Source organism: Giraffa tippelskirchi, chromosome 10, assembly GCF_054371585.1.
Source record: "Giraffa tippelskirchi isolate mGirTip1 chromosome 10, T2T-mGirTip1v1.2.pri, whole genome shotgun sequence".
In the NCBI taxonomy this organism is placed as follows: Eukaryota; Metazoa; Chordata; class Mammalia; order Artiodactyla; family Giraffidae; genus Giraffa; species Giraffa tippelskirchi.
In genome coordinates, this window is record NC_137284.1 from 60,265,120 (window position 1) to 60,288,569 (window position 23,450).

The 23,450-nt window shown below is 38.8% G+C and overlaps 2 protein-coding genes across 3 annotated transcripts in view; one reads left to right on the forward strand and one right to left on the reverse strand.

Annotated features, from left to right (window-relative positions):
* Positions 1–23,450, forward strand: part of ASB4 (ankyrin repeat and SOCS box containing 4) — a 259,323-nt gene that overhangs the window by 87,337 nt on the left and 148,536 nt on the right. The window contains exon 2 of the mRNA XM_081531520.1: positions 21,652–21,746. The gene's annotated coding sequence lies outside the window, so the exon portion shown is untranslated. The remainder of the gene's footprint in view (positions 1–21,651; positions 21,747–23,450) is intronic.
* PON2 (paraoxonase 2) overlaps positions 1–23,450 on the reverse strand; it is a 31,523-nt gene that overhangs the window by 5,738 nt on the left and 2,335 nt on the right. The window contains exons 2-6 of one of the 2 annotated variants that reach the window (XM_081531523.1): positions 19,588–19,658; positions 8,236–8,291; positions 4,451–4,616; positions 3,774–3,864; positions 1,581–1,781 (exon numbers count right to left, since the gene is read on the reverse strand). In XM_081531523.1, coding sequence (XP_081387649.1) covers positions 1,581–1,781; positions 3,774–3,864; positions 4,451–4,616; positions 8,236–8,291; positions 19,588–19,658 — 585 coding nt within the window. Of the gene's footprint in view, positions 1–1,580; positions 1,782–3,773; positions 3,901–4,450; positions 4,617–8,235; positions 8,292–19,587; positions 19,659–23,450 lie in introns of both variants that reach the window. The other variant, XM_081531522.1, reaches the window with a different exon arrangement.

Here is a 23,450-nt window from a genome sequence, read left to right on the forward strand (position 1 = left end):
CCCTTCTATAAACTAGAGTTGGACATATAAAAGTGAAAGAATTTGGGGGGGGATTTGGCACTATAAAAATTAACATTTAAAAGGAGCACTCTGAGTAAGTAGTTCTATTTTGAGGAGTTTGTTCTACAGAAACACTTGTACAAATGTGCAGAGGGAAGGGGCTCATAGCCCCAGATTTAGCCAATACCCAGTAGGCATTTGAATCTCGGCCTATATGACTCCAAAATCTGAAGATTTAACCATTATGCTGTCATTCTCCCTTGGGGGGAGGTTCTTCCTTAAAAATATATGGATAAGTTTCAGTGGTAAAAGAAAATTAAAAAATGTATTTTGTACAGAAAATAAAATTGTATATATCCATAGAGAATTGGCTAGTTTACAGTCATCCTTATAATGGAACAATATGCAGCCAATAAAACAATAACATATTTATTTAAAAGAAAAACATCTACCTTATATTTAAATATGTATATATAAATATGAACTCATTTTATAAAAATTTACATTTATAAAATTAAATTCTATAATGATAATATTTGTTGTCATTGTTAGCTGCTAAGTCCTGTTTGACTCTTTTTGCCCCCCACCCCATAGACTATAGCCCACCAGGGTCCTCTGTCCATGGGATTTCCTAGGCAAGAATACTGGAGTAGGTTGCCATTTCCTTCTCCACAGGATCTTCCCAACACAGGGATCGAACCCATATCTCTTGCTTGGCAGGCATATTCTTTACCACTGAGCCAATGGAGAAGCCCATAATGATATAGGCCAAATTTAAATACTGTATATAAATATATATTTATATATTGTATATAAATATATAGTACATCTAAGTCTAAGTCGCTTCAGTCATGTCCGACTCTGTGTGACCCCATAGACGGCAGCCCACCAGGCTCTGCCGTCCCTGGGATTCTCTATGCAAGAACACAGGAGTGGGTTGCCATTTCCTTCTCCAGTGCATGAAAGGGAAAAGTGAAAGTGAAGTCGCTCAGTCGTGTCCGACTCTTAGCGACCCCATGGATGGTACCCTACCAGGCTCCTCCATCCATGGGATTTTCCAGGCAAGAGTACTGGAGTGGGGTGCCATTGCCTTCTCCCTATATAGTACATATGTTTATATAAAACATTATATACATATTTAATAATAAATTATAAGCTCTCCTTTGCGCTCAGTCATGTCCAGCTCTTTGCGACCCCATGGACTGTAGCCTGACAGGCTCCTCTGTCCATGAAATTTTTCAGGAAAGAATACTGGAGTGATTTACCATTCCCTACTCCAGCGGATCTTCCTGACCCAGAGATCAAACCTGCATCTCTTGTGTCTCCTGCATTGACAGGTGGATTCTTTACCACTGTGCCACCTGGAAAGCCCAGTAACCTTGGAAGGCCAATAATATATTACATATATGTATTATAATAATATAGTACTATAGTAATAGTTATAAATACCATATATATTTATCATAGACCAAAAATAACAGATAAGCTATTTCTGCATTAAAAAAAAAAGAGCAAAGTAAAGAATTTCATCCAGCACCATGACTAAAGAGAAATGAAAATACTTCTATAAGAGCTCATACTTTTTATCAGGTGAAATATTGATCCCATTTGCTGAATCAAATCCTTCTGCTACCACTTTAACTTCATTTGGACTGTAGTAAACAACATTTGTCCAGTGTAAGTTCAAGTATGTTTCCAAATACTTTAAGAAAGGATCAGAGAAATAGTGGTCATTGGTAGCATAGAAATGTTCTGGTCCAACAGCTATGATATCATTCACACTGGAAAAGAAAAATAACATGTGAGAGAAAATGAAAAGCCAGTTGGTCTCCATATTAAAGATTAAGTATCCAGAAGGTTTACACAATATGTGCCTTAAATTCTTGGTAAGAGGTTCCCTAGGAAAAGCTCAGCTAAAATCACATGGGTATAGTTATATATGTAACCTACTATAATATCAATAGCTGGAGAACAATTTTGTATGGTACCAAGTAATCTGAAGACAGATCATTTAGCAATTATGGCAGGATTATTATAAAAGAAAAAAGAAGTTAGTGCCAACAGAGTGTGTTTTTTTGACAGCAAGAAATGTAAGGTTTAAGAACAACGTGAAAGGACACAGCTATCCACAGTATAGAGCGTGATGGAGCCTCATTGGCTGGTGAGCTGGTCAGGCTGTCAATAACATTTACCTAGCTTCCATTTTCTCAATTGCTGGATTTTCTTGAGTTCCTTTGCTTAGTTATTAGTCAAACTAAGGTTGACTGTTCAATTTCTACCTGACTTGCAAAGCCGACCTGCTGAGAATGAACAGGCACTCAATAAACACTTCCAGATAGATGGATGATGAAATTGCCATCGTGCAGTGCTTCAGGTGAGAGATTTATATGCTGAAAACAATTACATTTTTAAAACCAGTTAGGTAAGGGTGTTATTAAATTTAAATTCCAATTACCCTATGCAAAAATTTCTGAAAGAGCGGCTTTCCCCTTTGTTAAAGCCAAAACAGCTACAGGGAAGGTGGGTCCCCTCTTTCTGAAAGAGCTCCCTAAAGCAAAGGCTGCCTGGAGGGTACTTATGCTCCTACTTATTAGGAAGTGAATTTTTGGAAGAATGGTTGGCAGTTACACACTTAAGCTCTAGACAGAGAAGTAGATATTAAAAATATTCATCAAGTTCAAGCTTAAAAGATGCAGCTGAACCTCTTTTAGTCACATTATCAGCCAGCTGTGTTCTTGAAGTAGTAGTGACGCACTTCCAATTCTGTAGGGCCAGTAGCCCATGGCTACCTTGTGAAAACATTTCATGTTAGTTCCATACTAAGCATACAAACTCCATATAAAGCAGGCTACTCTTCCTTGGCAGGACAGGTATTATTATTATTTGTGTGATGAGTCATCTGAAATGGAAGGTGACAGAAGGAACAATGGTGAGGTTTGTCTTCTACTCTCGAGATGGCTCTGAAAAGCAAATCCCCTGCAGTCCAGCATTTCCTCATTTCTCAAGCGAGTCTGCATAGAACACTGACGTCAGCTTTTCCTGCTCTGCAAGGAAACTACTGCTGTTTAGTTGCTCAGTCGTGGCTGACTCTTGAGACCCCATGGGCTGTAGCTCGCCAGGCTCTGTCCATGGGATTTCCCAGGCGAGAATAGTGGAGTGCATTGTCATTCCCTTCAGGGGATCTTCCTGACCCAGGGATGGAACCAACATCTCCTGCATTGCAGGCAAATTCTTTGCCGCTGAGCCACCAGGGAAGCCCATTCTTCAAATTAAGGGACAGTTAATCTCTACAGTATAGACGATAACAGAAAACTCTCAAACCATGCAATTCCTGCCTCTTTTATTTAGTAGGTTATATGAATATAAATTCAATTAGTGGACATCATGGTAGAAATTCTGAGCAAGTTTTCATGAACCTGTTATATTTCCCAGTTTGAAAGGATGTGCATTTGAGAGAGTTTCTAAAGACTCTTTCTTGGGGGTTAAAAATCTGTGTACGATTTAATCACTTCGATACTGAGTTGAGTTTGGATAATGTAATTTTGCCATGGCTAAAACACTGGTTTCATTCAAAATTTTACATTCATGTAAATATTTATGAAAAGTAAAGTTGCAAGGAAACTATACATACACATATACATATAAATATGTATTTGTTTATGTGTGTGTATGTATGTATGTATTTCAGCTCTCACAAAAGATGGAAGGACCATGATATGGAATATCTGAAAAAGGTAGCAATAAATCTGAGAATGAACAAAAGGACTAATTACCTCGGAAGAAGCTCATGTTTTATTGTCTTTAGATGCAAAAGAGAATTTTCTTCCTCTTCAAATTTAAAAATTTCTACTGTATTCTTGAATTCTGGGTGGTTTACAACAAAGAGATAAACGGTGTCATCTAAAAAAATGAGAGAATAGAGTTCATTTACAAGATATAACCATAGGACCTCTGGGTAGACACTGACATTTAAATACCACGGGCAAGGACAGTCTGAATGTATAAGCTGTTAGAGGACCTAACAGATCATTCGTCTTTCCCATCTTTCCCATCACTGTCTGTCTAATGTTATTTCTGATCATTGGTCTCCTGACCTTTAAGAAAGAGTGTATCTCACTCCATATACAGAATTCATGGATAATCTGTTTATAGTTTAACTTAGAAATATAGCTCTTTTTCAATGCAATGAAAATAGATATATGAAAAGGTTATGAAATCTAAACATTCTTTCAGGTGTAATTAATAACTACTAGAAATTTCAAAATGTAGTATATAACTTACTGCCAGCTGAAGAGGCAATGTTGGACTTACTTGTATGAAGAATACAGAAACAATTCATGACTTAATTGTTCTCTTATACAGATACGATCCAAATCTATTTTCCAGTCATTTGCAAACCATTTGTTTTGTTTTGTTTTGTTTTAAATGTTGGGAGTGCATCAGTTCTTACCACTGTCTATGAAAGTGCTGATACCATGTGGATTAAATGAAGCCAAATTAAATCCACGGCTGATTCTTAATTCCAGTGCCCTTGGGTTTTCTTCATTTAGATCCATCATTAGTATTCCTCCAGGCTTATCTGGTGCAAAACTGTGGAGGCTTGGACATTTTAGGCCCTTTTGAAAACAGAGCAAAAGTTAAATATAAATGCTTAAGTATTTTTATGGACTAAAGTAGTAACTATAAATAAGCGATACTTTGGCTAAAGGTGCTGGCATAAAGCTAGAAACACAAAGAAAGCAGAGATGAAACAATAAGAAAAGAAAAATCGGGGGGTGGAAGGCTGAAAGCCAAACAGTATCTGATATTTCTGAGTTGAGACAGAGACTAGGGGTTTAGTCTCCTCAGAGGGTAACCAGAAGGTTGGTGGACATGAGATAACACACAGAGTTGAGGGTGGGACTAAACTGCTCTCTGACACATATCCATCGTCTCCCCGTTGGGACATCAGGTGGAACTTGGTCTAATTTTTTCATTGCTAGATCCTAAGGTTGGGTTAGTGCATGGCATGTACTCAGGCTGTCCTTTCCCACTGATTCTAAATGTCGCTTTTGTCATGTACTAGATCCTTGTTTACATATTGGTCTGTCTGGGGACTTGTGCCCTATTTCTGTGCTAATATGCTGCTTTTTAATTACTACAGCTTCATTCATTATATATATAGTTATATATATACATTATACTATATATAAATATATTTATACATACTATATATATATATATCCCACACCACATTGCTTTACCTTTACAAAATAATCTTAAGTATATCTGCTCATTTATTTTTCTGTATAAATTTCAGAAATCAAGTGGCTGTTCAAATGAAATCTTATTAATAGTAGCAGTAGTAGTATTACTACTACTACATTATTTGGTTTCTCCTAGTGCATGGGAAAGTCATTGAGTTTTATATATTCGTTTTGAATCGAACCATTTCACTCAACTTCCTATTAGGTCTAAGAGTCTGTCAGTTGAATCTCCTGGACTGTTTAGAAAAACAGGTAATCATGCTGTCTGAAATTAATGGCAGTTTTGGTTTTTTTGCCTACAGTGTATTTCTTTTTCTTGTTTTCTTGGGTTATTAAGAACTTTAGTAGATTACTGATGGTTACAGTGTTTTAGGGCATTTTCTTCCTTTTCTAAACTTTAATGGGAAGGCAGTGAATGTTTCACCACTAAGAATGATGTTTGCTGTAGGTTTCTGGGAAGTTTCCTTCTACTTCTAGTTGTTGGTTTTTTTTTTTTTTTTTGAGCTTTTAGTCAGGAATGAGAGTTGAATTTTATTTAATGCTTTTTCAGCACTCACTGAAATAATTGAGATCTTTTCTCTTTTGAATTTTTCAAGTCATACTTTATGCAAATTTAAAACCCAAGTGAAAGTGAAGTCACTCAGTTGTGTCCGACTCTTTGCAACCCCATGGACTGTAGCCTACCGTGCTCCTCCATCCATGGGATTTTCCGTGTAAGAGTACCGGAGTGGGTTGCCATGCCCTCTTCCAGAGAATCTTCCCAACCCATGGAAAGAACCCAGGTCTCCCGCATTGCAGGTGGGTTCTTTACCGTCTGAGCCACCAGCGAAGCCCAGTAATACTGGAGAGAGTAGCCTAACCCTTCTCCAGGGGATCTTTCCAATCGAGGAATTGAGCCAAAGCCTCTTGCATTGCAGGTAGATTCTTCACCAGTTGAGCTACGAGGAAAGCCCCAATAACTCTCCATAATTATCTTAATTTAAGATATCATTTAAACCTGTTTTTATCTCTTTTAAAATTTTTATTTTATTTCCACTTGTGGTAAAATACACATAACAAAAAATTTACCATTTTCACTATTTTTAAGTGTACAGTTCAGCAGTTTTAAGTACATTTACACTGCCATTTAAATCTCTATTCTATTCTATGTCATCCAAGTCCTCATTAAATGTGGTGTTAGTTTTGAGGTTGCCCCTAATTGTTGAATGGGATGGGTTAATGGGCTACAGTGCTTGAAAGAATAAACAAATGCCGTGATGTAGGAGGAGTTATGCATTTAGAAAGGAGCACATACTAGGAAATATTAGAGACAATGCTGAATAGATTTTAAAAATCAGTAAAATGAAAGTAAATCATTTTAAACCAGTGAAAAGTCATATAACCAAGGAAGGATAAGAGAAAATCATGCAGAAGAAATTCTGTTGACTTGACTACAAGATCATTGTGACTATATTAGATCTCTCAGCTAAAAATGGCTATAGATTTATGTATTTGAAGACCTCACTCCTCCTAATTTAGATTTATTTTTATGGGGATAAAATCTTGAAATAGATGAGTTCTGGATTACCCAAATCTCTGAGAACAGCTTCTTTGAAAAAAAAAAAAAGGCAAGCAACTGCTTTCTACTTTACTCTAGATATTTGTATCTTTGGTTATGTATAATGCTGACAAGGAATCTCAGCGCTTTTCCCTAAGACTGTAAGACATATGTCCAAGGTCTGCTTCTACACAAACCCAGAGTCCTCCCAGAAATATCATTTTACTCATTGTGAGTAAGTAATTAACTACAATTTTTCTTTTAAAGTTGTAGTTTGAAAATTTAATATAAATATCTATGTTTCTGCCAAAACCTACAGTATTTCTTTTCTTCCTCCATGGTAAACAACCAGCTGCTCACAGGCTTTCATATAAAAACCATCAAGAACCCGAAGAGTGTTCTAACCCTTATTCTCATCTAAGCTGTGTTCTCTCACCTTTCTCATAAGTCTGACAGCTATTTTATTAGTGTCACTACTGTCTTCTAAAGCATCTCTAAGTTTTTCACATCTTTCCCTGAGTCTCAGAGTCTGAAAATAATGGCTGCTGAGCGGGAACAGAATACCTACAGGCTGCCTTCAAAGTTGGATACTTTTTTCTTTATTTAAAAGATTTATTTATTTATTTGGATGCACTGGATCTTAGTTGCAGCATGCAAACTCTTAGTTGTGGTATGAGGATTTAGTTCCCAGGATCAAACCCAGATGCCCTGCATTGGGAGCGAGGAGTCTTAGCCACTAGACTGCCAGGGAAGTCCCAAAGTTGGATTCTTCTTTCTCAGGAAAAATGGAACCCATGAAGATGCTGAGGTTCATCACCTTGGCCCATATATATGGTTTTCCAATTAGAATGCATATTGGTATAACCTAGCATCACTCTGGCCAATCCATTTTAAAGTCTTTAAAATATATGCCTGAAAAGATTGTTACTTTTCAGGTTATAAAAATTAAGGCAAAAGTGAAGGGTAAACTCAATCAATGACTTTCCACTGATGATAGGCTTTTCAGCAGGGAAAAGAAAGAAAGAAAAAGCACTGGGCTTCCTTTGGGAGTTAGTATATTGTTCAAAAATAAATAACAGCAAGAATGCTAGCTTTAAATTGAATGTTGAATGGAAAGAAAGGTATATGCTGCATTTAAAATAGCATAATGTAGTATCAATATCCACAATCATGCTCCAGATATCGTTTTTAATAACAAACAAACAGATTGCACTGGAATATTTTAGTGGAAGGCAGTGGGGACATAAAGAGTAACAGATCAACTGGCAAAGACTTTTTCATCCCTATATTTAGAGAAGCTGGAGGTAAATTTCCAAGATCCTGTTTGACCTGTCTTTTGTTTTCAGAATATAATTTTGAAAGTGAGGAACTTTAAAAACAAGTGACTGCTTTGCAGGCCTCATCAAACTTCCTTGTACTTCTTCCACTGAGATGGGAAAGGAAGATACTCACCACACTAAAGAAAGCCAGACCATTGGGAAGTATGTCAATATCGTCAGCGCCGGCTTCTGTTAAGTTCAAGAAATAGATAAATGTCATGTTCAAATTCTGCGATTTGTTAGGTAGAGCTTTGTTTACTTTATCAGTGTCTGTATCTTTCGGCATGGTTCCGATTTTTTCTTCCAAGGAACCACTCTCTTTAATAAACGTCAGTCCAAATCCTTTCCTGCAGTGAACTTCTGACTTTAAATGTTAGAGATTTTATGTTTACTCAAATCAAAGTCAAGTAATCACTACATTTCTAGCTACGAGACTGAAAAAGTTGACATCTGTGCACTCTTATGATAAACAGCCAGATGTCTATACAAAAGTAATTGACATCAGGGGAATATTACTTTCAGAATGAAGGACTCATCGTCAGTTAACCATGCAAATATCTTGTCCCTTTCTCGGCTCGTTCAGTCTGAAACAAACACAGACATTTCTCTCATTACCAGAGATAAAACACCTGGGATTATATAGTCCCTCTTTAAAAAACAATGTCTGTTCGATCTCATAAGCAAAGAGCTTTCTGTTTAATCTTTAAATTTAGGCTTTAGATTAAAAAAAAAAAACTGGCAAAAGAAAATTAATGAAAAATACCATGCACCTAAGCCAGTTGAAGCTTCAACACAGTCTCTGAGACAGACTACAATTACTATTGATTGTTTATTGATTGTCTGCAGTACACTCCACACAGCACAGCAAATAATTAGACTTAAGACCTTCCCAGTGGTCTCACTGTGTAAATTCCATGGACAGGTAATAGACCCAAACACAAGAAAAGAATAAAAATGGCTTAGATTAAGCCAAATCATGACGCATTCTTTGAGTCCACAAAATTCAAGCCCTCTCCAGAGTATGTCTCCAAGATTATTTCTAGGTTATCAAAAACAAACAGCACCTATCCAGCTATTTGGGTTTTGATTCCTGAGTTTGCATTAGCTGCACTGCCTCTAGTGGTGCTCTTTCCATCACAGCGGAGAAACGCAAAAAAAAGAAAAAGTCAAGAACTTCACTTCATAAAGATGATCCATATGCTTATTTTCCCAGAAAGTGGAGAGATGTCTAAGCATAGTGTGCTGGAGGAGTTCTTAACCTGGGGTCAGTGGAGCCACAAATGGGTTTTAAAGACTCTATGGTTTTTCCAGTAGTCATGTATGGATGTGAGAGTTGGACTATAAAAGAAAGCTGAGTGCAGAAGAATGGATGCTTTTGAACTGTGGTGTTGGAGAAGACTCTTGAGAGTCCCTTGGACTGCAAGGAGATCCAACCAGTCCATCCTAAAGGAGATCAGCCCTGGGTGTTCATTGGAAGGACTGATGTTGAAGCTGAAACTCCAATATTTTGGCTATCTGATGCAAAGAGCTGACTTGTTTGAAAAGACCCTGATGTTGGGAAAGATTGAGGGCAGGAGGAGAAGGGGACGACAGAGGATGAGATGGCTGGATGGCATCACCGACTCAATGGACATGAGTTTGGGTAAACTCCGGGAGTTGGTGATGGACAGGGAGGCCTGCCGTGCTGCGGTTAATGGGGTCGCAAAGAGTCAGACATGACAGAGCGACTGAACTGAACTGAACTGATGAACCCTCTGAAATTCTGTGCAATGCAAAATGTCCTGTACATGTACAGATATCTTCTGTGAAAAAGGTTCTATGGTTTCAGCAGTTTCAAAAATGGGTCTGTGATACCCACCAAAAGTTCCATGGTGCTTCTGAACTGGTAAAGAGTGAGGACCAAGGAACCCTTCACCACATATACACACAAAAACACAAACATATGAACACACACGTGCACACAGAATTCTAGTCCAAGTTCTGCTTTCTAGATCCATTTAGTAGGAGCTCAATTAATTAAAATTTGTTGTTCCTGAAAAATTATTTAAGACAATTTCAATGTGCACATGCCTATACACATAGACAAAGAAAAGATATGTAGAAATAAAACTAACAATGAGTTTTTGGGTGGTGGGATTTTGGGTTGAGTGATTTTCCTTTTACTCTTTAAACTTTTCTTTTTTTTTTCTAATAAATTTATTTATTTTAGTTGGGGGCTAATTACTTTACAATATTGTAGTGGTTTTTGCCATACATTGACATGTATCAGCCATGGGTTTACATGTGTTCCCCATCCTGAACCCCCCTTCCACCTCCCTCCCCATCCCATCCCTCTGGGTCATCCCATTGCCCCAGCCCTGAGCATTTGTCTCATGCATCGAACCTGGAATGGTGTTCTGTTTCACATATGATAATATACATGTTTCAATGCTATTCTCCCAGAACGTCCCACCCTCACCTTCTCCCTCAGAGTCCATAAGACTGTTCTATGCATCTGTGTCTCTTTGAAGTACCATTTCACACCAGTCAGAATGGCTGCTATCCAAAAGTCTACAAGCAATAAATGCTGGAGAGGATGTGGAGAAAAGGGAACCCTCTTACACTGTTGGTGGGAATGCAAACTAGTACAGCCACTATGGAGAACAGTGTGGAGATTCCTTAAAAAACTGGGAATAGAACTGCCATATGACCCAGCAATCCCACTGCTGGGCATACACACCGAGGAAACCAGAATTGAAAGAGACGCGTGTACCCCAATGTTCATCGCAGCACTGTTTACAATAGCCAGGACATGGAAGCAACCTAGATGTTCATCAGCAGACGAATGGATAAGGAAGCTGTGGTACATATACACAATGGAATATTACTCAGCCATTAAAAAAATACATTTGAATCGGTTGTATTGAGATGGATGAAACTGGAGCCCATAATACAGAGTGAAATAAGCCAGAAAGAAAAACACCAATACAGTACACTAATGCATATATATATGGAATTTGAAAGATGGTAACAATAACTCTATATGCAAGACAGAATAAACTTTTCTTTGTTTTAAAAATTTCTACAAAACATATTCTTTCAATAATCAAGAAATAATCTAAGTAGAGAATTAGATGTAGTTTCATGTGGGTGGCCCCACTGCCTAAGAGTAATTGGGGCAGTGGCTTTATTAGCACCTGAAGCTTTAAAGATAATTAAGGACGAAATCTTACCGTATTGACTTCTCATGATGTGAGTGGAATCTTAAAATACAAGGTCAATATTTGGATGACAGACAGTAGGCTTCTTAAGTATCAGTCATTGTTGTTAGAAGGACCAGTAACTCAGCTCTCAGCTTTTCAACAGGCATTAACAGAACTCCAGGAGACAACTCCTGACCCAGCCTCTGAATCAAGCAAGCCTCTATTTGAGCCAGGAACCGAGGTCCTCATAAAAACACTGGGGTCTGGGGGCCCATCCCTTGAGCCCCTTTGGGAAAGCCCTTACCCTGTTATTCTTTCTTCTCCCACAGCTGTCAAAGTACCAGGAAATGATTCGTGGGTACATCACACTCGAGTTAAGAGGTGGTACCCTGACCAGAACTAAGCGGCGTCATTTTATGTCTTTACTTTCTATGCTCTGACTTTGTACTTTTCAGATGGGCCTGATAATCTATGTGAGCCTACTTCTGCTAACGCCAAAGATCCTGAGTCTGCTGTTTGATCCTCAGGACAATACCTTCCTGTCTTGGGCTCACTCCTATGCAGCATTTCACAATCAGTCTAACTGCTGGGTCTGTGGAGCATTCACTCCCCTATTCATCAGTGGAAGGCTTCCCGTGGTGGACATCTCCACTTCAAGGAAAAGACTCTCCAAGTCTGCAAATACCTTCAACAACAATTATATGTGATGCCTCTTCTTCAACTGATGACATCAAACAACCTTAAGATGGACTGATGTAACTATGAACATAATGTGACTTTTCATTTTGATTTTAACTTGGTTAAATGACGATTTTGCCTTACGTCTGTAACTGTATAATGGGGGTTTCTAACCATCTAAAAGCTTTTAAGTTACAAATGGTTATCCAAGCTCCTACAAGTGCCACAGCCTCCTCCAACTATTACTTGGGGCCCCTGGATCACAGACCCTCAATATGAGGGTTAGGAGAATATGTTGCCCAACAATTTAGGGATTATGCCCCTAAACAGCAGGAAGTAGTTATGGAATGAAAACGACGCCCCTTTCCCTTGGCAACATAATTCTCTTAAAAGAAAAGGGGGGAATGAGAGAGTCCTTTCCTAGGTGGGTTGATAAGAAGTCTAGGGGTCCCCAAGGAGAGAGGGGTCTAGAATTCTCAAGGAGAAAGAAAGGACAAACTTTTTTTTTTCTTTTCTCTCTACATTCCTTAGGATTATATAACAATAATGTATCCTGCCTGAGGACAGTCTCTGGATTAAACTTTCTGGCTAATTCTGTTATCTTAAAATGTAAATTATGGGAGTAGGTCTGTCTTTACAAGAATTATATAACAATAACATATCCTGCCAGAGGACAGTCTCTGGATTAAACTCTCTGGATTCTAATTCTGTTATCTTAAAATGTAAATTATGGAAGTAGGTCTGTCTTTACAGGGATTATAACAATAATGTATCCTGCCTGAAGGACAGTCTCTGGATTAAACCTTCCAGCTAATCCTGTTATCTTAGAGTATATAACTCCACTGCTAACACTAGCAAAGGGGTACTCTTTCTGCCCCCTTCTGATGCCTATGTCAGAAGGTTTCTCTGTCTCCTTCATACTTTAATAAAACTTTATTACACACACACACACACAATACAAAACATATTCTTTCAATAATCAAGAGAAGAACACCGTTTTTGAAAGATATTTTCACTTCTACCACATTGCAACTTCTGTTTCATTCTGTTGCTTAATTTCAAGGAAAAAAAGTCATATCTGTAAGCTTCTTTAGAATATTTTCCAGATCTAGTCCCCATCTTCACTTTTTTAGCCAATACAACAATAGACTTTTGTCATTTCATAACACCTTTTCAGTATGATTATTGTAAAAGTAGTCAAAGCTGGAGATGTGTTTTCTCCTCTAATTCAATAACAGAAACAGTAGTAGTATTAGTAGTAACAGTTATAACTATTAACATATATTGTGTTCACCAAGTACCAGGCTCCTTGTAAGTACTTTACACATGTTAATTCATATAATTTTCTAACTCGAAGAAACAATAATATTATCTCTTATTTTAGAGTAGAGAATATTGAGCCTTTGAAAGGTTAAGGTCACAAATTGGGGAGCTGGGATTCAAGTCTTTTGTTCTCACTTAAAAGTACATAGAAACAAATACAACCTATCATTGAATGAAATTTCTGTCACAACCATCCCCTGGTTCCTTTCTGAGAACACTTGACTTTGTAAATCCAACTGTGGTCAATTCTATATGTCGGCTTTTTCCTCAAAATGTTTTCTTCCATGCCTTTCACCAAGATCTTCATCAATTCATACGTTGTACTTTTCTTTCAAACTTCTTTCAAACCATCTTTCTCTAGAAAGTCTTGTAACTAGCATATCTGATTTTGATCCCTTCTTATTTCTCTAGCGATTATCTATCTGTGTCAGAGAAGGCCAACCCCTCCCCAGGATCCATACTTCCCTTATTGCTGTTCAGCTACAGGTACATGGCAACATGTGTGTGCTTGCTCGTTCGTATCGGACCCTATGTGACCCCATGTACTGTAGCCTGCCAGGCTCCTCTGACCATGGTATTTCCCAGGCAAGGATACTGGAGTAGGTTGCCATTCCCTTCTCCAGGGGATCTTCCTGACTGAGGAATCGAACCCAGTTCTCCTGCATTACAGGCAGATTTTTTAACCGACTGAGCCATGGGGAAAGTCCCTCTTGCTGATAAAGGTGGCTGTTTGTCTGAGTTCAGGTTAATGAGACATGAAAGTATAAGGTGTATGCAACTACTGGGTAAAAGAAAGTAAAACTATCTAGGTAAATTTTCTTTCTACCCCTTCCTGCTGGGAAATGGCAACAACTGGAGTTCTAGTCTTGGACCAAGATGATACGTTGAAGATAGCTATGTTGCTTCATCAGCCTTTGTCTCAGAATGACCACATGAAATACAGTCATCTAGTCACCCTACACCATTTGCTTGTCTTTGGACTGTCCCATAAAAGAAAATCAATTTCTTTCTTCTGTAAGTTAGTTACTGTAACTTTATAACAGCTGATCAGCCCTTCATACCCAACAGAGGATCCAAAATGTAATGTGGCTTATTATTTTCCACTTTTTTGGTTCATTAATCAGATATGTGTGTTAATGACTCTGGGAGAAGATACTATATTGAAAAAAAATTGCAAAGATTATTTAACCTCTTTGAGCCTTAGATCCTGATCTGTTATAAAAAGAAAAACAAAAAATATGTCCGTATCTCACACAGTGAGCCTTTTTGCTTTCCTTTTCATAGGTAGATTGCAAAGTACTTGATGACAAGAGCTACAAACGTTAATGCTGCTTAAAAAAAAAAATCTCTCAAGCAGCAGTTATAAAAATCTTGACTGCCAAGTGTATAAAATCATTTATTAACTCAAGAGAAATAATCCATTCAAAATTTTTAGACCAGGACTCTGAATGCCAGCATTTTCAAAGACATTTTAAAATGTTTTAACTTCAAATAGAATTAAATAACTCTTTAAGCATAATTTTTATTATTTAGATATAGATATTATGCCAAATCTTAGTTTCTGTTAGATACACTAAAAAGAAATTTTAAAAAAATGGAATAAGTAGTGAACTTACTTTCTGACCCCTCCCCCCACCCTGAAGGCACATATCCTGTATGATATGTGGTAGTGATTGTTGTTGTTATTGTTGTTTAGTTGCTCAGTTGTGTCTGACTCTTTTGTGACCTTATCGGCTGTAGCCCACCAGGCTCCTCTGTCTATGGATTTCCCAGGCAAGAATACTGGAGTGGGTTGCCATTTCCTTCTCCAGTGGTAGTGGTTATTTATTTATTAAAACAGACATGAGATGATATGATACATATAAAGCACCTAGGAGTTCATTTCCAGTCATGATGAATGTAGCCTTGATGTGTGTGTGTGTGTGTGTGTGTGTGTGTGTGTGTGTGTGTGTTTGTGTATGTGTGTTGTGTGCGTTCCTTGATGGGGATGGTGGGGGGCATGGGATATGGTCTTATCTCCTGGAAGGATTAGCTGGCCTCAAGTGCGTGGCTGCTACTGTTCCCAAAGTGGAAACTAAAAAAGAGAACTCCTGTATTCCTGCTGCCTACCATGAGAAGTTGCTTTTGCCCATATGGGAAAGTATACACTACTAATCCTTTGTAGTCAAAGACCACTGAATAAGCAACTGTTGTTAAAAACATATAACCACAAGCTATTACTAACCATTATGCATCCCTGACAAGCATTCAACAAATGTTCATATAGTGTATGCTAACCAGAGAGCAAAAGCAAAGAAGAAAGGGAAAAAAAGAAAAATACAATTCTAATTAGATCTAAAAATGTATCCCAAATGTGCTTCTAATCATTCAACGTCTTCGCTCCACTGCCTTTTGAAGTGCCTCAGAGACATTAAACACTTCACAAGAGGGGCCATAGGTGACATATTTCCTCTTTCTTCCCAATTTCAGATAGCAGCTTGCACACATCACAACATAAAGGTCACAAACACAGTCAGACGCCTGTTCAGAATACAAATGTTGTTGGACTTGTTTTCCTCTGAGGAGCTCTCTGTCCCAATGAGTTGCAGCAGCAATGCACTTGGCAGTCTGTCCTCTAATGCCGTCTGCTCTGAGACTTGAATCCACAGAAGGTGGGCTTCACAAACCCAAGGCTATTCAATAATTTTACAATTATTAACTTGGTAGCAAAAGTAACCTCCAGGATCACAAGCTCAACCTCCCAACCTGAACAGGTCCGTCTCAGATATTATCTGGCTTCTGCCGAGTGACCAGTTCCAAGGAGCTCTTTGGGCTTGCAGCCAGAAAGAAGGATGCAGTTGCTGAGTTTCTCAGGACTTCAGACAACCTTAATTTTAGGACAGTCTGCGTTATCCAGCATCAGTTCAGTTTCAGTCTCTCAGTCGTGTCCGACTCTTTGCGACCCTATGAATCGCAGCACGCCAGGCCTCCCTGTGCATCACCAATTCCCGGAGTCTACCCAAACCCATGTCCATTGAGTCGGTGATGCCATCCAGCCATCTCATCCTCTGTCGACCCCTTCTCCTCCTGCCCCCAATCCTTCCCAGCATTAGGGTCTTTTCCAGTGAGTCAACCCTTCGCATGAGGTGGCCAAAGTATTGGAGTTTCAGCTTCAACATCAGTCCTTCCAATGAACACCTAGGACTGATCTCCTTTAGGATGGACTGGTTGGATCTCCTTGCAGTCCAAGGGACTCTCAAGAGTCTTCTCCAATACCACAGTTCAAAAGCATCAATTCTGCGGCACTCAGCTTTCTTCACTGTCCAACTCTCACATCCATACATGACTACTGGAAAAACCATAGCCTTGACTAGACGGACCTCTGCTTTTTAATATGCTATCTAGGTTGGTCATAACCTTCCTTCCAAGGAGTAAGCGTCTTTTAATTTCATGGCTGCAATCTCCATCTGCAGTGATTTTAGAGCCCAGAAAAATAAAGTCTGACACTGTTTTCACTGTTTCCCCATCTATTTTCCATGAAGTGATGGGACCAGATGCCAGGATCTGAGTTTCCTGAATGTTGAGCTTTAAGCCAACTTTTTCACTCTCCTCTTTCACTTTCATCAAGAGGCTCTTTAGTTCTTCTTCACTTTCTGCCATAAGGGTGGTGTCATCTGCATATCTGAGGTTATTGATATTTCTCCTGGCAATCTTGATTCCAGCTTGTGTTTCTTCCAGCCCAGCGTTTCTCATGATGTACTCTGCATATAAGTTAAATAAGCAGGGTGACAATATACAGCCTTGACGTACTCCTTTTCCTATTTGGAACTGGTGTGTTGTTCCATGTCCAGTTCTAACTGTTGCTTCCTGACCTGCATACAGGTTTCTCAAGAGACAGGTCAGATGGTCTGGTATTCCCATCTCTTTCAGAATTTTCCACAGTTTATTGTGATCCACACAGTCAAAGGCTTTGTTATCCAGCATAGACCTTTTCAATCCAACAGTTGGGTATTTGACACTGAGTTTGTATCTTCCTGCTAAGTGTTTGGGTGACAAACAAAAAGGGGAAACCCCAGGTGAGAGAAGTCAAGGAGTCTAGTGAAGGGAGACACGACTAGAAGAAAGTACAAAAGTAGCAACGGGAAAAGGAGACAAGAGCACAGAGAAAACAGATGTACAGAGAAGGAGAGGGAGCAGAACCAGAAAGAAACTCTGAAGTAGAAAAGGCTGCTCTGAAAACTAATAGGTTCCATGAATTGGCTTCCTGGTGGTTTAGTGGTAAAGACTCCGTCTGCAGTGCAAGAGACAAGAGTTCGATCCCCGGGTCGGGAAGATTCCCGGAAGAAAACATGGCAACTGACTCCAGTATCCTTGCCTGGAGAATCCCACGGACAGAGGAGCCAGGCAGGAGCCTGAGGTCCATTGGGTCTCAGAGTCGGACACGACTGAAATGACGAAGCATGGCATGGCATGAAACTGAAGCCTTCTTTGTATGATCCAGAAAAGTTCCACTACTTTGTTTTTGACAAAAGTGCATTATGAATCCTGTCTGGAGTGAATGTGGTTGTAAATATGAGGTCCTGAGTTTATTCTTGTTCCAACTCGACGGCAATTTAGCAAACACTATCAAAACTTTAAATATATGTGCTAACTGAACAATAATCCCACTACTGAAAACTTATCCTTCAGGTAAAAAAAAAAATGCAAGAGCTATGTGCATGATGATGTTCACTGATTTGCTTGTAGTTGCAAAAAAACTGCAGCCACTCAAATGTGCATTAAGGAACTGGTTAAATAATAATGATACGTGCAAATATTGAAAAGAATGAGGTAGGTCTATTACAAGTGCTAATGTGGAAATCTCTTCATGTTCAGAATGAAGCAAGTTGCAGAATATAATTTTATACTAAGAGGCCATTTGTGAAAAAATAGATATAAATGTATATGCATATATTTGTTTGCATTTGCACTGGAAATACCAGAAAGGATAAAATAGAAACTCTGTGTCTGAGGTTATTTTTGTGGGAGACGGAAATTTTTTAAAAATTTAATTGTTTACTTGTTATTGAAGTATAGTTGGTTTACAGTGTTGTGTTAGTTTTATGTATACAGCATAGTGATTCAGTTATATGTGCATATATATATTCTTTTCCATTACAGGTTATTACAAAATACTGAGTATAGTTCCCTGTGCTACACAATATGCTGGACCTTGTTGTTGTTGTTCAGTCACTAAGTTGTATCTGATTCTCTGCAACCCCATGGATTGCAGCATACCAGGGTTCCCTGTGCTTCACTTACTGTTTATCTATTTTATATATGGTAGTGTGTACATATTAATCCCAAACTCCTAATTTATCCCAACCTCCCCTTTCCCCTTTGATAACCAAAAGTTTGTTTTCTATGTCTGTGGATCTATTTCTTTTTTAAAAAATAAAAAAACTATTTATTCATTCTTTCTTTACTTTTGGTTGTGCTCGGTCTTCATTGCTGTGCACAAGCTTTTTCTAGTTGTGGGGCCGACTCTTGTCGTGCCCACGCTTCTCACTGTGGTGGCTTGGACTCTAGGCGCTCAGGCTTCAGTAGCTGTGGCTCAGGAGCTTTAGAACGTGGTCTCAGTACTTGTGGCACACCAGCTTAGTTGCTCCGTGGCATGTGGAATCTTTCTGGACCAGAGATCGAACCCATGTACACTGCATTGGCAGGTGGATTCTTATCCACTGTACCACCATGGAAGTCCCTGTCTCTGGATCTGTTTCTGTTTTATACATAAATTTATTTGTGTAATTTTTTAGATTCCACATATAAGTGGTATCATATGATATTTGTCTTTGTCTGTCTTACTTCACTTAGTATGATAATCTCTAGTTCCATCCATGTTGCTGCAAATGGCATTATTTCATTCTTTTTTATAGCTGAGTAATATTTGTGGGAAGTGGAGATTTTGTTAGGAGATTTTTATTTTTTAACTTCTCTTCCTTCTGACTTACCTTTACCAACTAACTCCTGGGCAAATGTTACATAGAATTCAGTTGCCACACATGACAAAGAATACAGACCTGACAAAAATAGTTCAGCAAAGTCACTAAAAAAGCAAGAAATCTAACAACAAACATAGGGTTGTACAAATAATTAATAAATCACAGTGAGAGTAAGAAAAAATACAGGGTACATGAGATCAAAAGAGATGAAAAGGTTTTGCTGATCTAATGTGATTTTTCCTCTGGTAAACAGTAATTATGTGCCAAAATACTCTTAGTGAATTTTTTAGTATTAGTGGCCAAACAATGTGAGCTGTGTAACAAGCATTTTCTCAGACTCACCGATTCCTTTAATCAGGTGGCAGTTAGGAAGGTCTACAGATTCCACTTCTCTAGTGGCTTTAAGTCGATTCCTGTTTAAAAAAGAAAACAATCTATCTGTTTATGTATCCCTGCTTTGTAGCAGAAACGGTTTAAAGAGGCTTACAGCAATACAAAAAAACACAGCAATCTAAAGCGGATAAAGGAGAAGATGGAAAACAAGGGTAGGAACATAAAATAGCACCAGAACTGAAGCTAAAATAAAAATGCATATCACAAAGTTCTCTATGTGAACATGGGTCATAAAAGGAAGCCAATAATCCAACAAATACAGCTTGCAATGCATGTTCCTTTGCAAATATAAAGATGACACCAAGTCCCACTTCTCATAGCTCTTGTGTTGTGGGAAGAGCCGCAGATGTAGAACCAGAAGACCCAGAGGGGCTGAAAACTGCTCAGACCCTCTGCAGAATGACGCAGTGACTGAAGGCAGGCCGAGAGAAAATGGCATTGTTCAGAGCCTGGCTCACAGAAGATACCACGTAAATACTTATTAAGAGGTTGCGGAGCACCAACTACTCTAGCAAAACTACTTGCTGTTGTCATTTCATAAAAACAGAAGTGAAGAAATAACGAGAAAATGTTGAACTTTGATAAAGCATCTTCACTCTCCCCTCCCACCCTGGAGCAGCAGCCCACCAAGCAAGGTGGACAAACACATCTGGGCCCTACTGTTTGAAAGCTTCCCCAGTTCTCATCATCTCACCTTCTTTGTGTTCTCTACATACATAAATGACAACAATCATGCTTACAGAGCAGTCTGCATTTTGCAAAGTGGTTCACGCATACCACACACCTAAGAGACAAAATGACAGTGTGTCACTTGTCTCTCTTCTATTCATATCCTTGCCTCTTTGGACTTCAAGACGCTGAATATGGGGAAGGCTACTGTTTTCTTGGCAAAATGGAAGAAACCTCGGCCTGGATAACTCAGAATTACCAATAGGTAGTGGCAACTATGTATTTTGGCAGTTCACATATACGTGTGTGTATATAATATGAAAGTTTCTAATTAAAGTGTTAATCACTATGTATTTGGAATCATATAACTAAAATAGTATTAAATTTCTTAAAACAACATAGCAATAAAACAATGAAATAAAAATAAATGAATAAAATAAACATATAAAATATACGGACATAATAGAAAATTAAAAATAAAATAACAAACAAAAATTTTAAATTAAGCAGTTAAAGAAAAATACAAAAAGATCTCAAATCTATGAGCCCCAGGAGTGAATTAAAGGGAAAACAAGTATTCTTTTTAATTAATTTTTATTGGAAAACAATTATATTTAGTCTAACATAAGTAGTAGCAGTTAATACTAGTGATGAGGATGCTGCTGCTGATACTCATGGGTGATAAAAGGAAATCAGTAATAAGAAGGGCCAACATGTATCGCAAGTGTTAGTAATGAAAGAGATAGACCATGTTTCTGTCATGGCAACAAGACTGCACGACCTTTGGCAGGTCAGTTTAGGTCTATAGGCCTTATGTGGGATCTTAGTTCCACAACCAGGGATCAAACCCATATTCCCTGCATTGCAAGGCAAATTCTTAACCATTGGACCGCCAGGGAAGTCCCAATATCAGGGTTCTTAATTTCAGGCCCAGTGAACTTCGTGGAGTCCATGGGTAAAATTCAGGGGTCTATGAACTCAGATGGGGGGAAAAACACATCTTTAGTTAAACCTCTGACTGAAAGTGAGTATTTCTTTTGATGATGAGTGTAGGCAACAAACCACTGAGCTTTCTACTAGTAGTACCTGTGACTGTCACTAACAGAAATTGCAGATGTTGTTTCATAACATTTTAGTTGTAGATATCTCAAAATACCATTTATACTCATCTCTGCTCCACAGTACCTACTGTTAGGTATTCAATGACCTATAGATATATTTAAGGCTTATTATATCCTACATTAGATTTTTCAAATAGTTTGACAATAGAATTTAAGTAAGTTAGTATTCACTTAGTATTTAAGTTTGGTTTGTAATCCTGTGTATTTTATTTTATGCATTTAGAAACACGATGCTGAGAAGTCAAGGCTTCAGCAGATTTCCAAAGGGATCTGCGGCCCAAAGATCTAAGAACCTCTGCTCCAACACCATCATCACAGGTAACTGTTATTGAGCACTTACTACGTGTCTGACATTGTTCTAGCATTTTGCAAGAATTAACTCATTGATTTTTTTATAGCCCCTATATGGAGCATAAAGTATGATTACCCCCATCCTACAGATTAGGACACTGAGGCACAGAAAGGTGAAATAAAAAGCCAACGACTCAGGTAAATAGTGGAGAATTCAGACTATCTGGCTACAAGGCATGAACCCTTCACCCACAGTCATTACCAGGAAAGGAATCTCTATTTCTTTCACTCAGGAAAAGGCATTACCTTCAAAGTGGAATGAGACGGGGGTGGTTAGTGATTATCTTGCTTCATTTTGTGGTAACAGTAAAGATGCACCAGGTTGGCATGTCAACAGGGGACACAGTGTTCTTACCAGGTTTGTTCCTTATCGCAGTGCCTTTGAATTTACAAACCACTGGTGGGGCTTTATCCTTTAAGTGCAGACTTAAATTCAAACAGGGGCTTTATCTTTCACATACAGACTTGTTAGCCCCCTTGGAATTCACTCCCTCATCCCCTGTAATGCTCTTACTTAACTCAGAGTTTGTGCCCAGCCTTGTAAAGCTGAGGAAAATTTGCTCCAATGGAAGAGAAGAGAGGAGGCTGCAGGGAACTGGGGCGAACTGTGTTTGGAATAGGAAGACCTGGCTTAGAGTACAGGTTTGGCACTAACTATTGAACTAACTAGTTAGCTTTTCCAAGCTTCAGTTTTATCAGATATAATATAGGAAATATATAATATAATAAAGACAGATATGAAGACTGGGAGAAGGCAGGAAGGTAAAGGGCTTTCTTTCCAAATGTCAGTAAATGTTTGTTTTAGTTTAATACAAAGAACTGTTGACACTTTCAACACAAAGACTAGCACACAGGGCTTCCCTGGTGACTCAGCGGTAAAAAACCGGCCAGCCAATGCAGGAGACTCAGGTTGGATCCCCGATCCAGGAAGATCCCACATGCCGTGGAGCAAACCTTGCACCACAACTACTGAGCCTGTGCTCTAAAGCCCAGGAACCGTAACTACTGAGCCCACGCCCTACAACTGTTGAAGCTCACACACCTAGAGCCCACGCTCTGCAACAAGAGAAGTGACCACAATGAAAAGCCTGTGCACCGCAACTAGAGAGTAGCCCCCACTCTCTGCAACATAGCCCCCACTCGTGTCGCAATGAAGACCCAGCACAGCCATTTAAGACCAGCACACGGTAGTCACACAATAAATAAGGAGGATGGTGGCTGAGAAACAGGCTGCCCCTTCAGAAGTGTTCACTGGATAGCTTCTTGGTGGAGTTGTCATAACAGATGTCAGGCAACAAGCAGAAAGTTCAGATGCCTATTTCTGGATTTCCTGCTCAGGCACAGGTCTCTTATGCACTTAAGTCTCATGATTCATTCAAGGCTGTGTGCTTTGGAATAGGGAGCACAGGCCTGGAGACATTTGTGTATTTCTGTTTTCCCTTTTATTGTTCAACTATGGAGGAGTGGAAAAGTTGGGTATGATATGCCATCTTCCCCTGGGAAACTTATCCAGTTACAGTTCAGAAGGAAATAGACAACTCTGATCCCATTTATCCATCCATGACATACTATACTAAAATATTATTCATTGCTTATCTGAAATCCAAGTTGAAATTTAAGTGGGCACCTTGGGGGAGAGAAATAACTTGAGTGCCGAAGTACCATCTCTAA